General features: G+C 47.9%; 3 protein-coding genes across 3 annotated transcripts; all 3 read left to right on the top strand.

Annotated features, from left to right (window-relative positions):
* Positions 1–2,094: 2,094 nt before the first annotated feature.
* Positions 2,095–4,450, top strand: skn7 (putative stress response transcription factor SrrA/Skn7; the record flags this gene model as incomplete). The annotated part of the gene is made up of 7 exons (XM_043289071.1): positions 2,095–2,151; positions 2,254–2,270; positions 2,428–2,500; positions 2,581–2,724; positions 2,774–3,664; positions 3,717–3,906; positions 3,963–4,450. 7 exons carry the CDS (start codon positions 2,095–2,097, stop codon positions 4,448–4,450), a joined length of 1,860 nt encoding a protein of 619 aa, XP_043145006.1.
* Positions 4,451–5,760: 1,310 nt separating this feature from the next.
* Positions 5,761–8,210, top strand: Aud_004128 (translation initiation factor eIF2B catalytic subunit epsilon; the record flags this gene model as incomplete). The annotated part of the gene is made up of 5 exons (XM_043289070.1): positions 5,761–5,844; positions 5,942–5,998; positions 6,100–6,224; positions 6,283–7,454; positions 7,534–8,210. The coding sequence occupies 5 exons, from the start codon at positions 5,761–5,763 to the stop codon at positions 8,208–8,210; spliced, it is 2,115 nt and encodes a 704-aa protein (XP_043145005.1).
* A 523-nt stretch (positions 8,211–8,733) lies between these two features.
* Aud_004127 (RING finger protein) lies at positions 8,734–11,385 on the top strand (the record flags this gene model as incomplete). Its single annotated transcript, XM_043289069.1, has 5 exons — positions 8,734–8,769; positions 9,398–9,758; positions 9,820–10,348; positions 10,408–11,294; positions 11,357–11,385. The coding sequence occupies 5 exons, from the start codon at positions 8,734–8,736 to the stop codon at positions 11,383–11,385; spliced, it is 1,842 nt and encodes a 613-aa protein (XP_043145004.1).
* Between the last annotated feature and the right edge of the window lie 641 nt (positions 11,386–12,026).

Here is a 12,026-nt window from a genome sequence, read left to right as displayed (position 1 = left end):
GCCAGAGCTCTTCACTCGGGACGTATTTCGTCATAGTCTCCTCTCTGTTGGCATGGCAGCATGGGGAGCCATGTTAAGTTCTCCATCAGCACTTTGTTCGATACAAATGTAATCGGCAACTGTCACAGATATTGCAGTGCATCTGCATGCCTTTTCCTACTACTGTATAGTCAAGTGAGGAGATTTTGGCGGTTCCAGGGCTCTAGAATAATGTACAGTCATGACGAGCCTAGGCCTGCAATTCATTCCATTATGACATAACCTGATCTAATTTCTATCTTGGATACAGACCGATAAGTCGACTGGCTGCCATGGAGTAGCTCAATAATAATTGATACTCTGAATTGAGTGGTTGGTGCAAGGGGTACTTAGTAACTAAGTGTTGACAGTTGAGGAGGAACTGACTTCTTGGCTTGTATTTTCCATTTGATTAAGTCAAGAGTTCAACAACAGTCAGTGGGGCAGCTTTTGAATGAAAGGGATTCAGACCTCTGACCATACTCATTAGTATCTACTTCTTCAAATTGGTCTCCCTGAATGCAAACTATCTTGGTATTAGGGCGATCTGTTGATGTGGCGCACAGCTCCCTGAAAGCCGGGTCTGACCGAACCTCATCAGTCATATGTATAAAATTCTCAACACTGTCCACAATAAAGGGACATCAGAAGATATGTAAGAATCATAAGAGTACTCCTAAAACAAACTAAAGGCGAACATTCCAAGGGCTCTTGGACATTTCATCTCTCCTGCCGCCAAAGCCATCTCCATATCGGTTGTTCCCACCCCATCCACGTTCCGCGAGGGATCTGCATGAAACCAGCAATCTCCAAAACTATTCATTTTTCATTAAAAGCTGAACAAATATTGGTGCGGGTAGAATATCCGCTATGTGTCTAATCCGCGACAGTTTGACTGGAGTATGAATCCACCTGCCTTATGATACCCTGTGGGACTCTACATAGCTCCTGGGGTCTTTTCACCTTCATACTTTCGTAGACCACAAGAAAACTATCTGCAGCAAGTTGCGATCAATCGTTTAATGACTGAATAAGGACAAGACTATCTAATATCTGATTGACCGTTTCCTCATATTGTCGAAGAGCGTCAGGACCCAAGAGCTAGGACGATCATAATGCATTAGGCTTCCCCTCCACCGTCATCATCCGCCTATCCTCATCAATACTCCAGGGTCCTAACGTCTTCCCCTCCATTGTTGTTGCTTTCTGTCTGCATCTAAATGCGCACTGACAATACTAACTTCCATGATTCTTGCATATTGTAGAGCGATAGTCACGTTGGGTTTCAAAATAATACTGCGCAAGACACACAGTATCTAATAAATAATATCAAGTTAGCAACTCACCGGCTTCATAATTGAAAATGTTATGCTGCTTTGCATAAGCATGTGCGCTGTTTCTTCCTTCACTGTGAATTTCTGATTTTTCATACCTGATTTTGGGCATTTTCCCCCTTCCTCAATACCAACTAAGTAGATACCTCTTGGGTCCCACTGTTATTCCCAAGGACCGCTAGTATGATATTTCTTGCCCTCTCCGTTCTTATCCCCTCATTTCTCCTCTCCTTGCATTTATCAGTTTTAGGGAAAAGGGAATCCTAAATGGACAGTTCACCGATCAGGTTGCGTTCTACCTATTAATCAGAAGTGAACATCATATAATCAGGACTTACTAGTCTACTAGTTAGAATGAAAGACCGTCAAAAAAGTGGTTCCCACAGCTCTTTGTGCACGAACCGCGGAAGAACAGTTATTCAACTGCAACAATTCAGCTAATCGTCCCACTTATCACCACGAACCAACTAATCAATTTATTCCTACCTAAAACTACTGCTGCTGCTAAATGCTAACACCACCACCTTTTTCAACTACTATTCGACTACCTTGACCTCTACCAATTTCCTGAACAATTTCTCCTTCTTTCACTTCTCTATTATTCCCCAGCGGCACCTTTTCTATCCGCATCTCGGCGCACATTATAGCGCGATCTTTATTATCTCCCGCCCGTTCTTCTCAAAGAGCTGCGACTTGGTGAGCTTGTTGCTTGTTCGATCGGTCGCGACCCATCTAGCCCACGATGGAGGGTGGCCAGACCACGACCAACAACGCCCCCGCTGGTAACTCCAGCGATTTTGTAAGTGTTGACCCTGGAAAGACGGAGATTTTCTTTTTAGGAAATATTTGAGCTGCATGATAATTATCTCTGCTGTTCCGAGGCTAACAAGATGTACTGCAGGTGCGGAAACTGTACAAGTGAGTTCTCCTTTTTCGATTCTTCTGGGGGAAAATCTAGTGCCCTCTGCCTTGGCTTTGTCGTCCCCCTCCCTTTGTCTCGACTCCGACCGGTTAATCGCCAGGATGGGTCGCATGCCTTGTGGAATGTCTCTAACTGGTTCATTTGTTGCACAAGAATGTTGGAAGACCCTTCGTACTCGGAAATAGTTCGCTGGGGAGACGAAGGGGATAGTTTCGTTGTTCTCGAGGTCGGTTGCTTCCTCCGCTTGTTCCCGTACGATCCGTCGGTGTGTCCGCTGTCCAAGCTGACCGTGTTGCCTTATCGCAGTGCGAGAAGTTCACCAAGACCATCCTTCCGAAACACTTCAAACATAGCAACTTTGCCAGTTTTGTGCGGCAGTTGAATAAATACGACTTCCATAAGGTCCGACAAAACAACGAAGAAAACGGACAATCGCCTTATGGACAAAACGTAAGACTTCGTCGCTCGATTCAAGCGGACAAATTCTAACGACAGATAGGCATGGGAATTCAAACACCCGGAATTCAGAGCGAACAGCAAGGAATCGCTTGATAATATCCGACGAAAGGCGCCGGCGCCTCGAAAGCAGACTCAGAACACCGACGACTCAGTTCCGACACAACAGATCGATCTTCTGAACCAGCAGATCGTAGCGCAGCAGCAGCAGATCCAGCACCTTTCCGATCGATACGCGCAGTTGACTGTTGATCATCAGCTCATGTTGCAGGAGCTGATGAGGGTTCAGAAGACGGTTCTGAACCATGAAAATGTCATTCACCAGGTGATGAATTATTTGCTGTCAGTAGATGCTCGCCAAAGGCGCGATAACAAGGCGGCAGCAACCTTCCAAGCTCAAGGGCAAGGCGGTTCAAACGTGAATGGGGGACAGGTAGACGATGTGCCTTCCTCTCCCTTGCAGCACGCATCGAAGCTACTGAGTAACATGAACGCCGAGGTTCAATTCAATTTGGCTGGCATTGAGTCCGTGGGCGAACCCTCGAAATCCGGCCCTGTTGTTTCCACCCCTGCACTAGAGGCTGGGCCGCGGAATGGGGTAGTGCGCCCGCCTACAGCGGCAGGTGCAAATCCCACCAACCTCTTATATCCAAAGATGAACGGCGACATTGAGCCAGTTGTCTACCCTGTTGGTGCTACCAATGGAATTGATCCGATGTACAGTGAGCATGTGAACAATTTGCCATATCCTATGCCTCCAAAACAGGAAGTAGACGACACTCGCCGACAAGTTCCTGACAATCGAAAGAAGAGCACAAATGTCGATCCTGGATGGGTACGCAGCCCACACATTTTACTGGTGGAAGATGATGCAACATGTCGCCAAATTGGTGGTAAATTTCTCTATTCTTTCTCTTGTGTTATTGACACGGCGGTCGGTTCTCCTTTCTTCCCGTATGGATGCAAAGCAACTGACGGTCTTACAGTTTGACGGACTGGAAGCGGTGAATAAGATTCAGGATGGATCGAAATACGACCTGATTCTGATGGATATCATCATGCCAAATCTTGATGGGGTTTCTGCATGTCACCTTATACGCCAATTTGACCGCACTCCTATCATCGCTATGACCTCCAACATTAGAAGCGATGATATTCAGCTCTACTTCCAACATGGTACATAGACCTTTCAATCCCGAGGACTCTGACGTTTTGTTACTAACGCGCACTAGGCATGGACGATGTGCTGCCGAAGCCTTTCACGCGGAAGAGCCTCTTGGACATGCTTGAGAAGCATTTGGTTCATTTGAAGACCATTCCGCAAGGCATGGAGACATCGCAACCCACAGCAACAGTCACAATGGCTGCTCAAACTTCGGCAACCCACTCTGTCAAGGAAGACAGCTCCCCTGGCCAATCACCTGCCCCGTCAATGAATAATTGGCAGTCTCCTGGCCAGTTCCAAGGCCTCCTTCAACAGGTTCAACCCCAGTATGTTCCTGCGACCGCGGCCCCAGCCGCCTACGCTGTGGACCAGAATGGAGTGCAATACCCGGCGCCTCCAGTGGCACTCACTGCGGCGGCGCGACCGCCTCAGCGACGGCAGATATCCGAACTGTCTGGCGCCGCGGATAATTCTAATTTCGCGAAGCGACCGCGCATGTACGCTCAACCATCACAGCCGATGGTCAATCCGGCTCAGGCTACCCGAACTGGCTAAGCTGATAACCGTCGGTCACTTTAATGAACGCTTCTCGGTCTATGCCAACTTTATCTCACCTCCGCTCTTCTCACCTCTGCCTCAATCACACAACGGATTCTTCTCCGCTTCCTGCGCAATATATCGTAAATGTTGCTCTTGTATTGACGATCTTTCCCTCGGTATTTCTGCTTTTTTGGTGTCCTTTGTCAATTGGCGACTACGGCGTTTGCGGTCTTCAGGTCCTTTGCATTGATTGCAAAACACTATAATAGGCGTATCCATTCACCATTGCGTACTGATTCGACGAAAGGGAGTGGAATGGTCCTTTTCCTTTGCAAGCGATGCATCAAATCACTGTCGGAGCTCTTACGGAGGTGGAAGATGAGGGGCGCTGTGTAGCATCAGCTGCTCTCCCATCATCTTTGCATTACTATTACCTTCACGTGTTGATACTTGGTTCTGTAATGTCTTTCTTTATTATAAACTCTTGTTTTGCATGGAAGGGTGAGGTGCGATTTTCTGTCCAGTGATGCTCTATGATCATCCTAAGGCTTTTGCTCAGGTATTGAGTGTCTGGCATCATTCCTTCATCATGTCATTTACATTGGGAACAGCTTATTAGAAGATACACACATATTAAAATTCTTTCAATACGCTCTAACCCTGATCATTTCATTTTGTAAGTAACAGTGCTCTCAGTGGTTGAGATTCCCGCTAAGTCCAAATCTCCGAGACAGTCAACGGTAAAGACGGCTACGTCCGCTTTAAAGGTCGAGAGTTCGTCAACCTTCTTTTCCCTACCTTATCTCGACGGATCTCTTGCATTCTCCACGTTGACGCAAATCAATTTACATGGTTCTAGACCGCTGACCCCTTGACAGGGGAATCTCCTTGAGTCCAGGAGGGCCCAGGCCTTTTGGATGAAGTTCTGGACTTTTAGAGGCTGGAGCACATAGATGTGGCTTGTGCGATCAAGAATGAAAGTCACGTGAAGTACAAACAGTACAAACATTATACCTGACCGCCCGGAGTGGAAGTGGGATGACTCCTCGCATCGGGCTTGGCACAATTTTTGTGAATGAAAGCTTGCTGGGCGGAACTTGTGAGCTCTGGGCGCCGTCGCTGACAGAGAAACTTGGGAGCCATAACTTGATCCGCATATTGACTAGCTGCTTCGCACACTGACTCTAGTCTCGGTGATCCAAAGCCTGGACTATTCAACGTTTTCATCATTCTGAAAGCGGGGTGCAAATTAAGCTAAATTATCAATGTGAGTGCGGAATGCTTCAGATTGCACGCAGCTGGCTTTAACAGCTTTCTTCTGCTAGATGGGTCCCAAAAAAGGCGGCGGTGGCCAAGCGAAGCAGAGGGGCAATGCGACTGAGGAGGTTGAGGAGACATTGCAGGCTGTGGTATGTTCATTGTATGCGGAGCAGCTAGCGCACTGGCACTGCCGTTCGCTAGATGATGGGACGACGATGGCTGATTGTTTGCTTCGGTGCTCTCTAGGTTCTTGCCGATACTTTCGAAACCAGATTCGAGCCCTTTACCCTTGAGAAGCCTCGTGTATGTTGTCCATCATTGAACCATCTCGTGAAGGGGGATGCGATTCGGAATCTTGCCTTACCAGAGGGATCTTTTTCGGTAGCTGACGTCGAGTACAATAGTGCCTCTTGCCGCTTGCGAATACGCCGTTGATTGAGTACACATTCGAGTTTTTGGCTAATGCCGGCGTTGAGGAGGTTTTTCTTTACGGAGGGGCTCATTCAGATCAATTAGAGAGATACATAAAGTATGTTGATATCGGCTTTGCTTAAAGGATGTTGGCTGACCGTCGGAATTTGCTGAAGTGCATCGAAATGGAGAAGCAACTCGTCGCCTTTCAAGCAATTGACTTTCCTTAAGTCAACATCGACTTCAGTTGGAGATGTTATGCGCGATCTTGATGGCAAACACCTTATCACTGGCGACTTCATTGTTGTCAGCGGTGACGTGATCAGTAACTTGCCTATTGAGGGTGCACTGGCGACTCACCGTGCCCGCCGCCAAGCAGACAAGAATGCAATCATGACTATGATCTTGCGCGAGGCTGGTCGAAACCATCGCACAAAGTCGTCCTCCGTGTCCCCTGTATTCGTCCTTGACCCCACCAAAGATCGTTGTTTGCACTATGAGGAAATTGAGCATCATTCCGACGAGTCATCTCGCCTGACTATCGATACCGAGCTTATTTCATCTCATGCGGAGATCGATATTCGACAAGATCTGATTGACTGCAACATTGATATTTGTACGCCTGACGTGCTGAGTTTGTGGTCCGATAGTTTCGATTATCAGTCTCCGCGAAAGCATTTCTTGTTCGGTGTGCTCAAAGATTATGAGCTTAACGGCAAAACCATCCACACGCACATCATCAAGGATCACTACGCAGCTCGAGTGAGGAATCTGAAAGCATATGACGCAGTGAGCAAGGATATCATCTCCAGATGGACGTATCCACTGTGCCCGGACACAAACTTGCTCCCCGGACACACCTACGATCTCCGCAAGGGCAATCTGTACGCAGAACAGGGCGTTACTTTGGCGCGTTCATGTGTTGTTGGGCGGCGAACTGTCATCGGGAAAGGCACAAGCATTGGTGACAAGACGACAGTCAAGAACACAGTTCTTGGAAGGGACTGCAAGATTGGAAAAAATGTTACACTGGACGGCGCCTATATTTGGGATGGTGTGGTGATTGGCGACGGCACAACGGTTCGGCAGGCTATTATTGCGGATAAGGTTGTGGTCGGCAATAATTGCAGTGTTGAGCCTGGCGCTCTTCTCTCATATGAAGTCAAAATCGCCGATGGTGTGACTGTGAGCGAAGGCAGAAGGATCACAAAGGCCTCGAGAGAGGAAGACGGGGGACTACCAGCGAATGATCCGGATGTGGTCGGTGAAGAAGGCGAAGGCCACGAATATTTCCATGAGGAAGACGAGGACGAAGACGACACCGTATCCAATGCTTCATCAGGACTGGGTACGCACCTTTCCTTAAATTCTTTTCAGGCTCCTCATCACCATTTTTGAATGAGTGTCGAATACTAATATCTCTTCAGTGTACAACATGGCGCAGCTCTCTCTTTCTACTGAGTCTATCTCTACCCTGTCCTCTGAGATTTCTCATTTCGGCGGATCTCGATCCGAGAGTTTTGGTACTTCGTACTCTGAAGAAGAGGATGCGGACCATTTCGTCCATGACGCTGCAGCCAGTGTCTACGACAGCTTGAAAGAAGGTGTCACATCTGACGTTGTGCAGTTGGAATTGGTCAGTTTGCGGATGACTGCGAATGCCTCCGACCACCAGCTCCGACGAGCTATTGTCACGGCCTTCATGAAGCGAACCCAGCAATTGGTCGAAGGAGGAAAAGGTGCTGGTGAAGCGGTTCGGGACATTTTCGGCACATATCGCGAAGTTGTTGAACGGTGTATGTTCGATCGAGAAAGCCACGAGAAAACCGACCAGGTCGACTTCTTACTCCTGCTCCAACAGGATCTTGTACATCGGCCTCGCGGCGAGACAGTCCTACTGTTCGCTGCTAAGGAGCTGTACGATTTGGAGCTTTTCGAGGAGGAAGCCTATGAGCAATGGTGGGCCGATGAGCGGTCCAGTGCCAGCGAAGAGATGAGGCAGGTGCGGGGTCAGACTCAACAGTTTATTGACTGGCTCGCAAATGCTGAGGAAGAGGATAGTAGTGAAGAGGACGAGAGCGAGGAAGAGAGCGATGAGGAGTGAAGCCGAAGTCAGGCACTACGTAGCGATGCCCTTGGAAAAGAGGGGGCAAGCAGGAACGAGTTTTTCGTTATCAGGCAGTATCAACATAGACGACAAGTTATGATATCCATTGATGGGCCGTATATAATTACATGATCAAGATCCGATGCGTTGTTATGTATCAATCTTCTATCTACGGACAGAGTTGATTTCGAATTGAGCATCGTTGCCTGGCTGCCTAAGACTAGTAGCCTGAAAATGGCTCCCAAGGTGTCTATTTAAGTACTTTTTTAGCCTGAGCCTAAGAACCTGCAACATACATTTCTTTTTGCATTGATAATCTCTAGCAGTCACTCTCTTCATGCTGTGACCCATAACTTCTATCTCTCATTAGTTCTAACCCATACTTGAAGCTGTCTGTATTGAGCCTTTTCACAGATGCACTGACATCATTGCTTCTCCCATTCCCCGTCAGCTGGGCATCGATATCTAAGCAGGCGCTGCAAGATATACTGAGAATACCCGAAGAGCCCCAGAGGATCCAATGAAAGCAGAGGAGGACCTCGAAGGATACCAAACGGTAGGCTAGTTAATTGTTGAGCCCATTGAGGCGTGCTTCTGATTTCTCCCCACAGTGGGTGGTGTTTCCGCGATTGCCAGCGGAGTCACCCGAACAAGATTTCCTCCCTTATGACTGGGAGGCTTGCTGATCTGTCGGATCGTACATATCAGCTCTAAGCCTCTAAGCCATCCCCAAGAATCTCACTTGTTTTCAAACCTTTTAATTCACTCAGCTACTCTACATACCTCTGCAGGCTTCCCCTTGACACTATCCGTCAGTTGAAATAATTAGGGATTGATGTCTTGGCTAACAGTGCACGCTTGCTTCTAAACGTTTTAGACGCCCCACTCTCGTGACGTCCAGCGATCATACGTGATAACTAATCACAGTCACCCCTCGCTCTCCCCCTTTGACGCTGAACTCGATAAGCGACGCAACGACCCCGTTTGGTGCTAGTGCTGCATAGTTCCGTTTATCCTTCCATCGTTGTCGACACCTTCTTCAGTTCCCTGGACTGAAAATAGTTATCCACTTTTGTTGGTAAGCTGCGACTTGTGTTGTCCCGGAAAAGAAGAAGGCCTCGAGGTACAACGTCGAGGCCTACTTTTTTTTCTAGTCAGCACATATCGTCTTGCCACAGGAATAGATCTTCACCACGCCTCCTCTAACGAGAAAAAGGAAGGCGGCCGAGGCGGCGATTACAGACCAGGAACCATCCATAACCGCCACTGAGGTTTCCGTCGCTGATTCGCGAACCGCCACCGGGAAAGCCTCGTCAAACAAGAGGACTACTCGCAGAAACGACAAGCTCGCGGACCAAGATCCTGACACGGATTCGGTATCGGTGGCGTCTGCAAGCGTCCCTGTTCAAAACAAGCAAAAGGCAACCGATCTCGTCACGCCGGCTTCCACCAGTATGGATTCAGACGATGATTTTATGACGGACGCGTCCAGTGCGGATGACTTCTTGGATACACAGGGAAGTGATGATGAGAGTCTAGGAGAAGGTATGTTGCAGCAATCTTACGTTTTGTACTTTGCTGACGTGGTCTTTTCTTCGGTTGCTAGAGTTTGGTGACGAGTTCGACGGCGGATTCTCTCAAGATAAGGATCTACTAGGGAACACGAAGAAGCCATACGAAGTCGACTTCAGAGTTCTGAGCCCAGAGGATATCGATCGGGAGCAGAGTCAGCAGATCAACGAGGTCTCGCAGATTTTAGGCCTTCCACCAGAGTCGTCCGCTATTCTATTACGGTTTGGGCGATGGAACCGGGAGAAGCTCATAGAGTCCTACATGGATCATCCGGAGGAGACACTCGAGGAAGCTGGTCTTGGGACGAACTTTGATGTGACACCGAAGACAGAGGTTGTACCAGGGTTCATGTGTGACATTTGCTGTGAGGATGGCGACGATTTGGAGACATATGCTATGCGCTGCGGACATCGCTTCTGCGTTGACTGCTACCGACATTATCTCGCGCAGAAAATCCGCGAGGAGGGCGAAGCTGCGAGGATAGAATGTCCCGGGGATGGCTGCCATATGATTGTAGATTCAAAGTCCCTGAGTCTTCTCGTCACCGATGATCTCAGAGAGAGGTAAGTCTTCAGCCCAAGAATCGCCATGTCGGAATCCGTTATTGATGTTGGCCTTGCAGATACCAAACGCTGTTGATGCGGACTTATGTTGACGACAAAGAGAATCTTAAGTGGTGCCCGGCCCCAAACTGCGAGTACGCGGTCGACTGTCCCGTCAAGCAGCGCGACCTCAATCGGATCGTGCCCACCGTGCAATGTGCCTGTAAGCATTTCTTTTGCTTCGGCTGCACGCTGAACGATCATTTACCGTCTCCCTGCACATTGGTCAAGATGTGGCTTCAGAAGTGTGAAGACGACTCAGAGACCGCCAACTGGATCTCGGCCAACACAAAGGAGTGTCCTAAGTGCCATTCGACGATCGAGAAGAACGGGGGTTGCAACCATATGACGTGCCGCAAATGCAAGCATGAGTTCTGCTGGATGTGCATGGGCCTGTGGTCTGAACACGGCACCAGCTGGTACAACTGTAATCGCTACGAAGAGAAATCAGGATCGGAAGCTCGTTCAGCGCAGGCGAAATCTCGAGCATCTCTGGAAAGATACTTGCATTACTACAACAGATACGCTAACCACGAGCAGTCGGCGAAGCTCGATAAAGATCTCTACCTCAAGACAGAAAAGAAGATGACAAGCCTACAATCTCAGTCTGGTCTATCATGGATTGAAGTTCAGTTCCTTGATACTGCATCTCAGGCACTTCAGCAGTGCCGACAGACTTTGAAGTGGACGTATGCCTTTGCATATTATCTTGCTCGAAACAACCTGACTGAAATTTTCGAGGACAACCAGAAAGATCTAGAGCTTGCGGTGGAGAGCCTTAGTGAAATGTTCGAGAAGCCGGTGCCTGAGTTGGCCAATCTGAAAGTTGATATCTTGGACAAAACGGCTTATTGCAACAAACGCCGAGTGATCCTTCTTAGCGACACTGCCCAGAAATTGAAACAAGGTAAGCTCTCATTACACCAATCTTTGATACCCGTTGTGATGCTGACATCTGTATCTCTTCAGGGGTATGGTCATTCAATGTTGAATGGTAGACTATATAGAGCCGACAGACACCCAGCTGTTCCAGATGTTGATATTTCAGTCAAAAGCTGGCAAACCGGCCAGATGCGAATGGGATTCTCATGACGTGAATGATGACAGCGCATATGATTTCTATTTCTGATTCATACAAGATCATTACATTTATCTGTTTACACCCGGTGTGACTGTCTTTACTGGAGTTAGCGAGGCGGTGACTCACTATTTTATTGTATCAGTTAGCAATGCATTATTTTCATTTCCCTTCATGTGATCAGTCGGACAATGGGTAGGGAGGGAGCTAACTAAGAGTTTAAAACTATGGCCCCAATATGCATTAAGACAAGAGTCACTAGATACTAGGGAAGTAGAAGGATATAGCAATTACGAGCAATGGTTGTAGATTGCATGCTCCTCCTGGCTCTCAGAAATATCGACAAAAACCGTTCTAAAATAGTTGGCTCTAGCTGTTTCTGATATTCTACTAATAAGAGGAACGGCTCCTTGAAGGCTAGCTAGGTCAACGTTATCATGGTTACTGATCACTTGACTGAAGGTTCAAAATCTGATTAACGGGATCAGATAAGGCTAACCAAGCGCTTGGTATTGATATTTAGTAACATTAAACATTGGTTATTCGGTTTCCTCCGGGACT

This window comes from Aspergillus udagawae (assembly GCF_001078395.1).
Source record: "Aspergillus udagawae IFM 46973 DNA, scaffold_3, whole genome shotgun sequence".
Classification (NCBI taxonomy): domain Eukaryota; kingdom Fungi; phylum Ascomycota; class Eurotiomycetes; order Eurotiales; family Aspergillaceae; genus Aspergillus; species Aspergillus udagawae.
The sequence above is the reverse complement of the archived record's forward strand: the minus strand, read 5'-3'. Positions and strand labels throughout refer to the sequence as shown.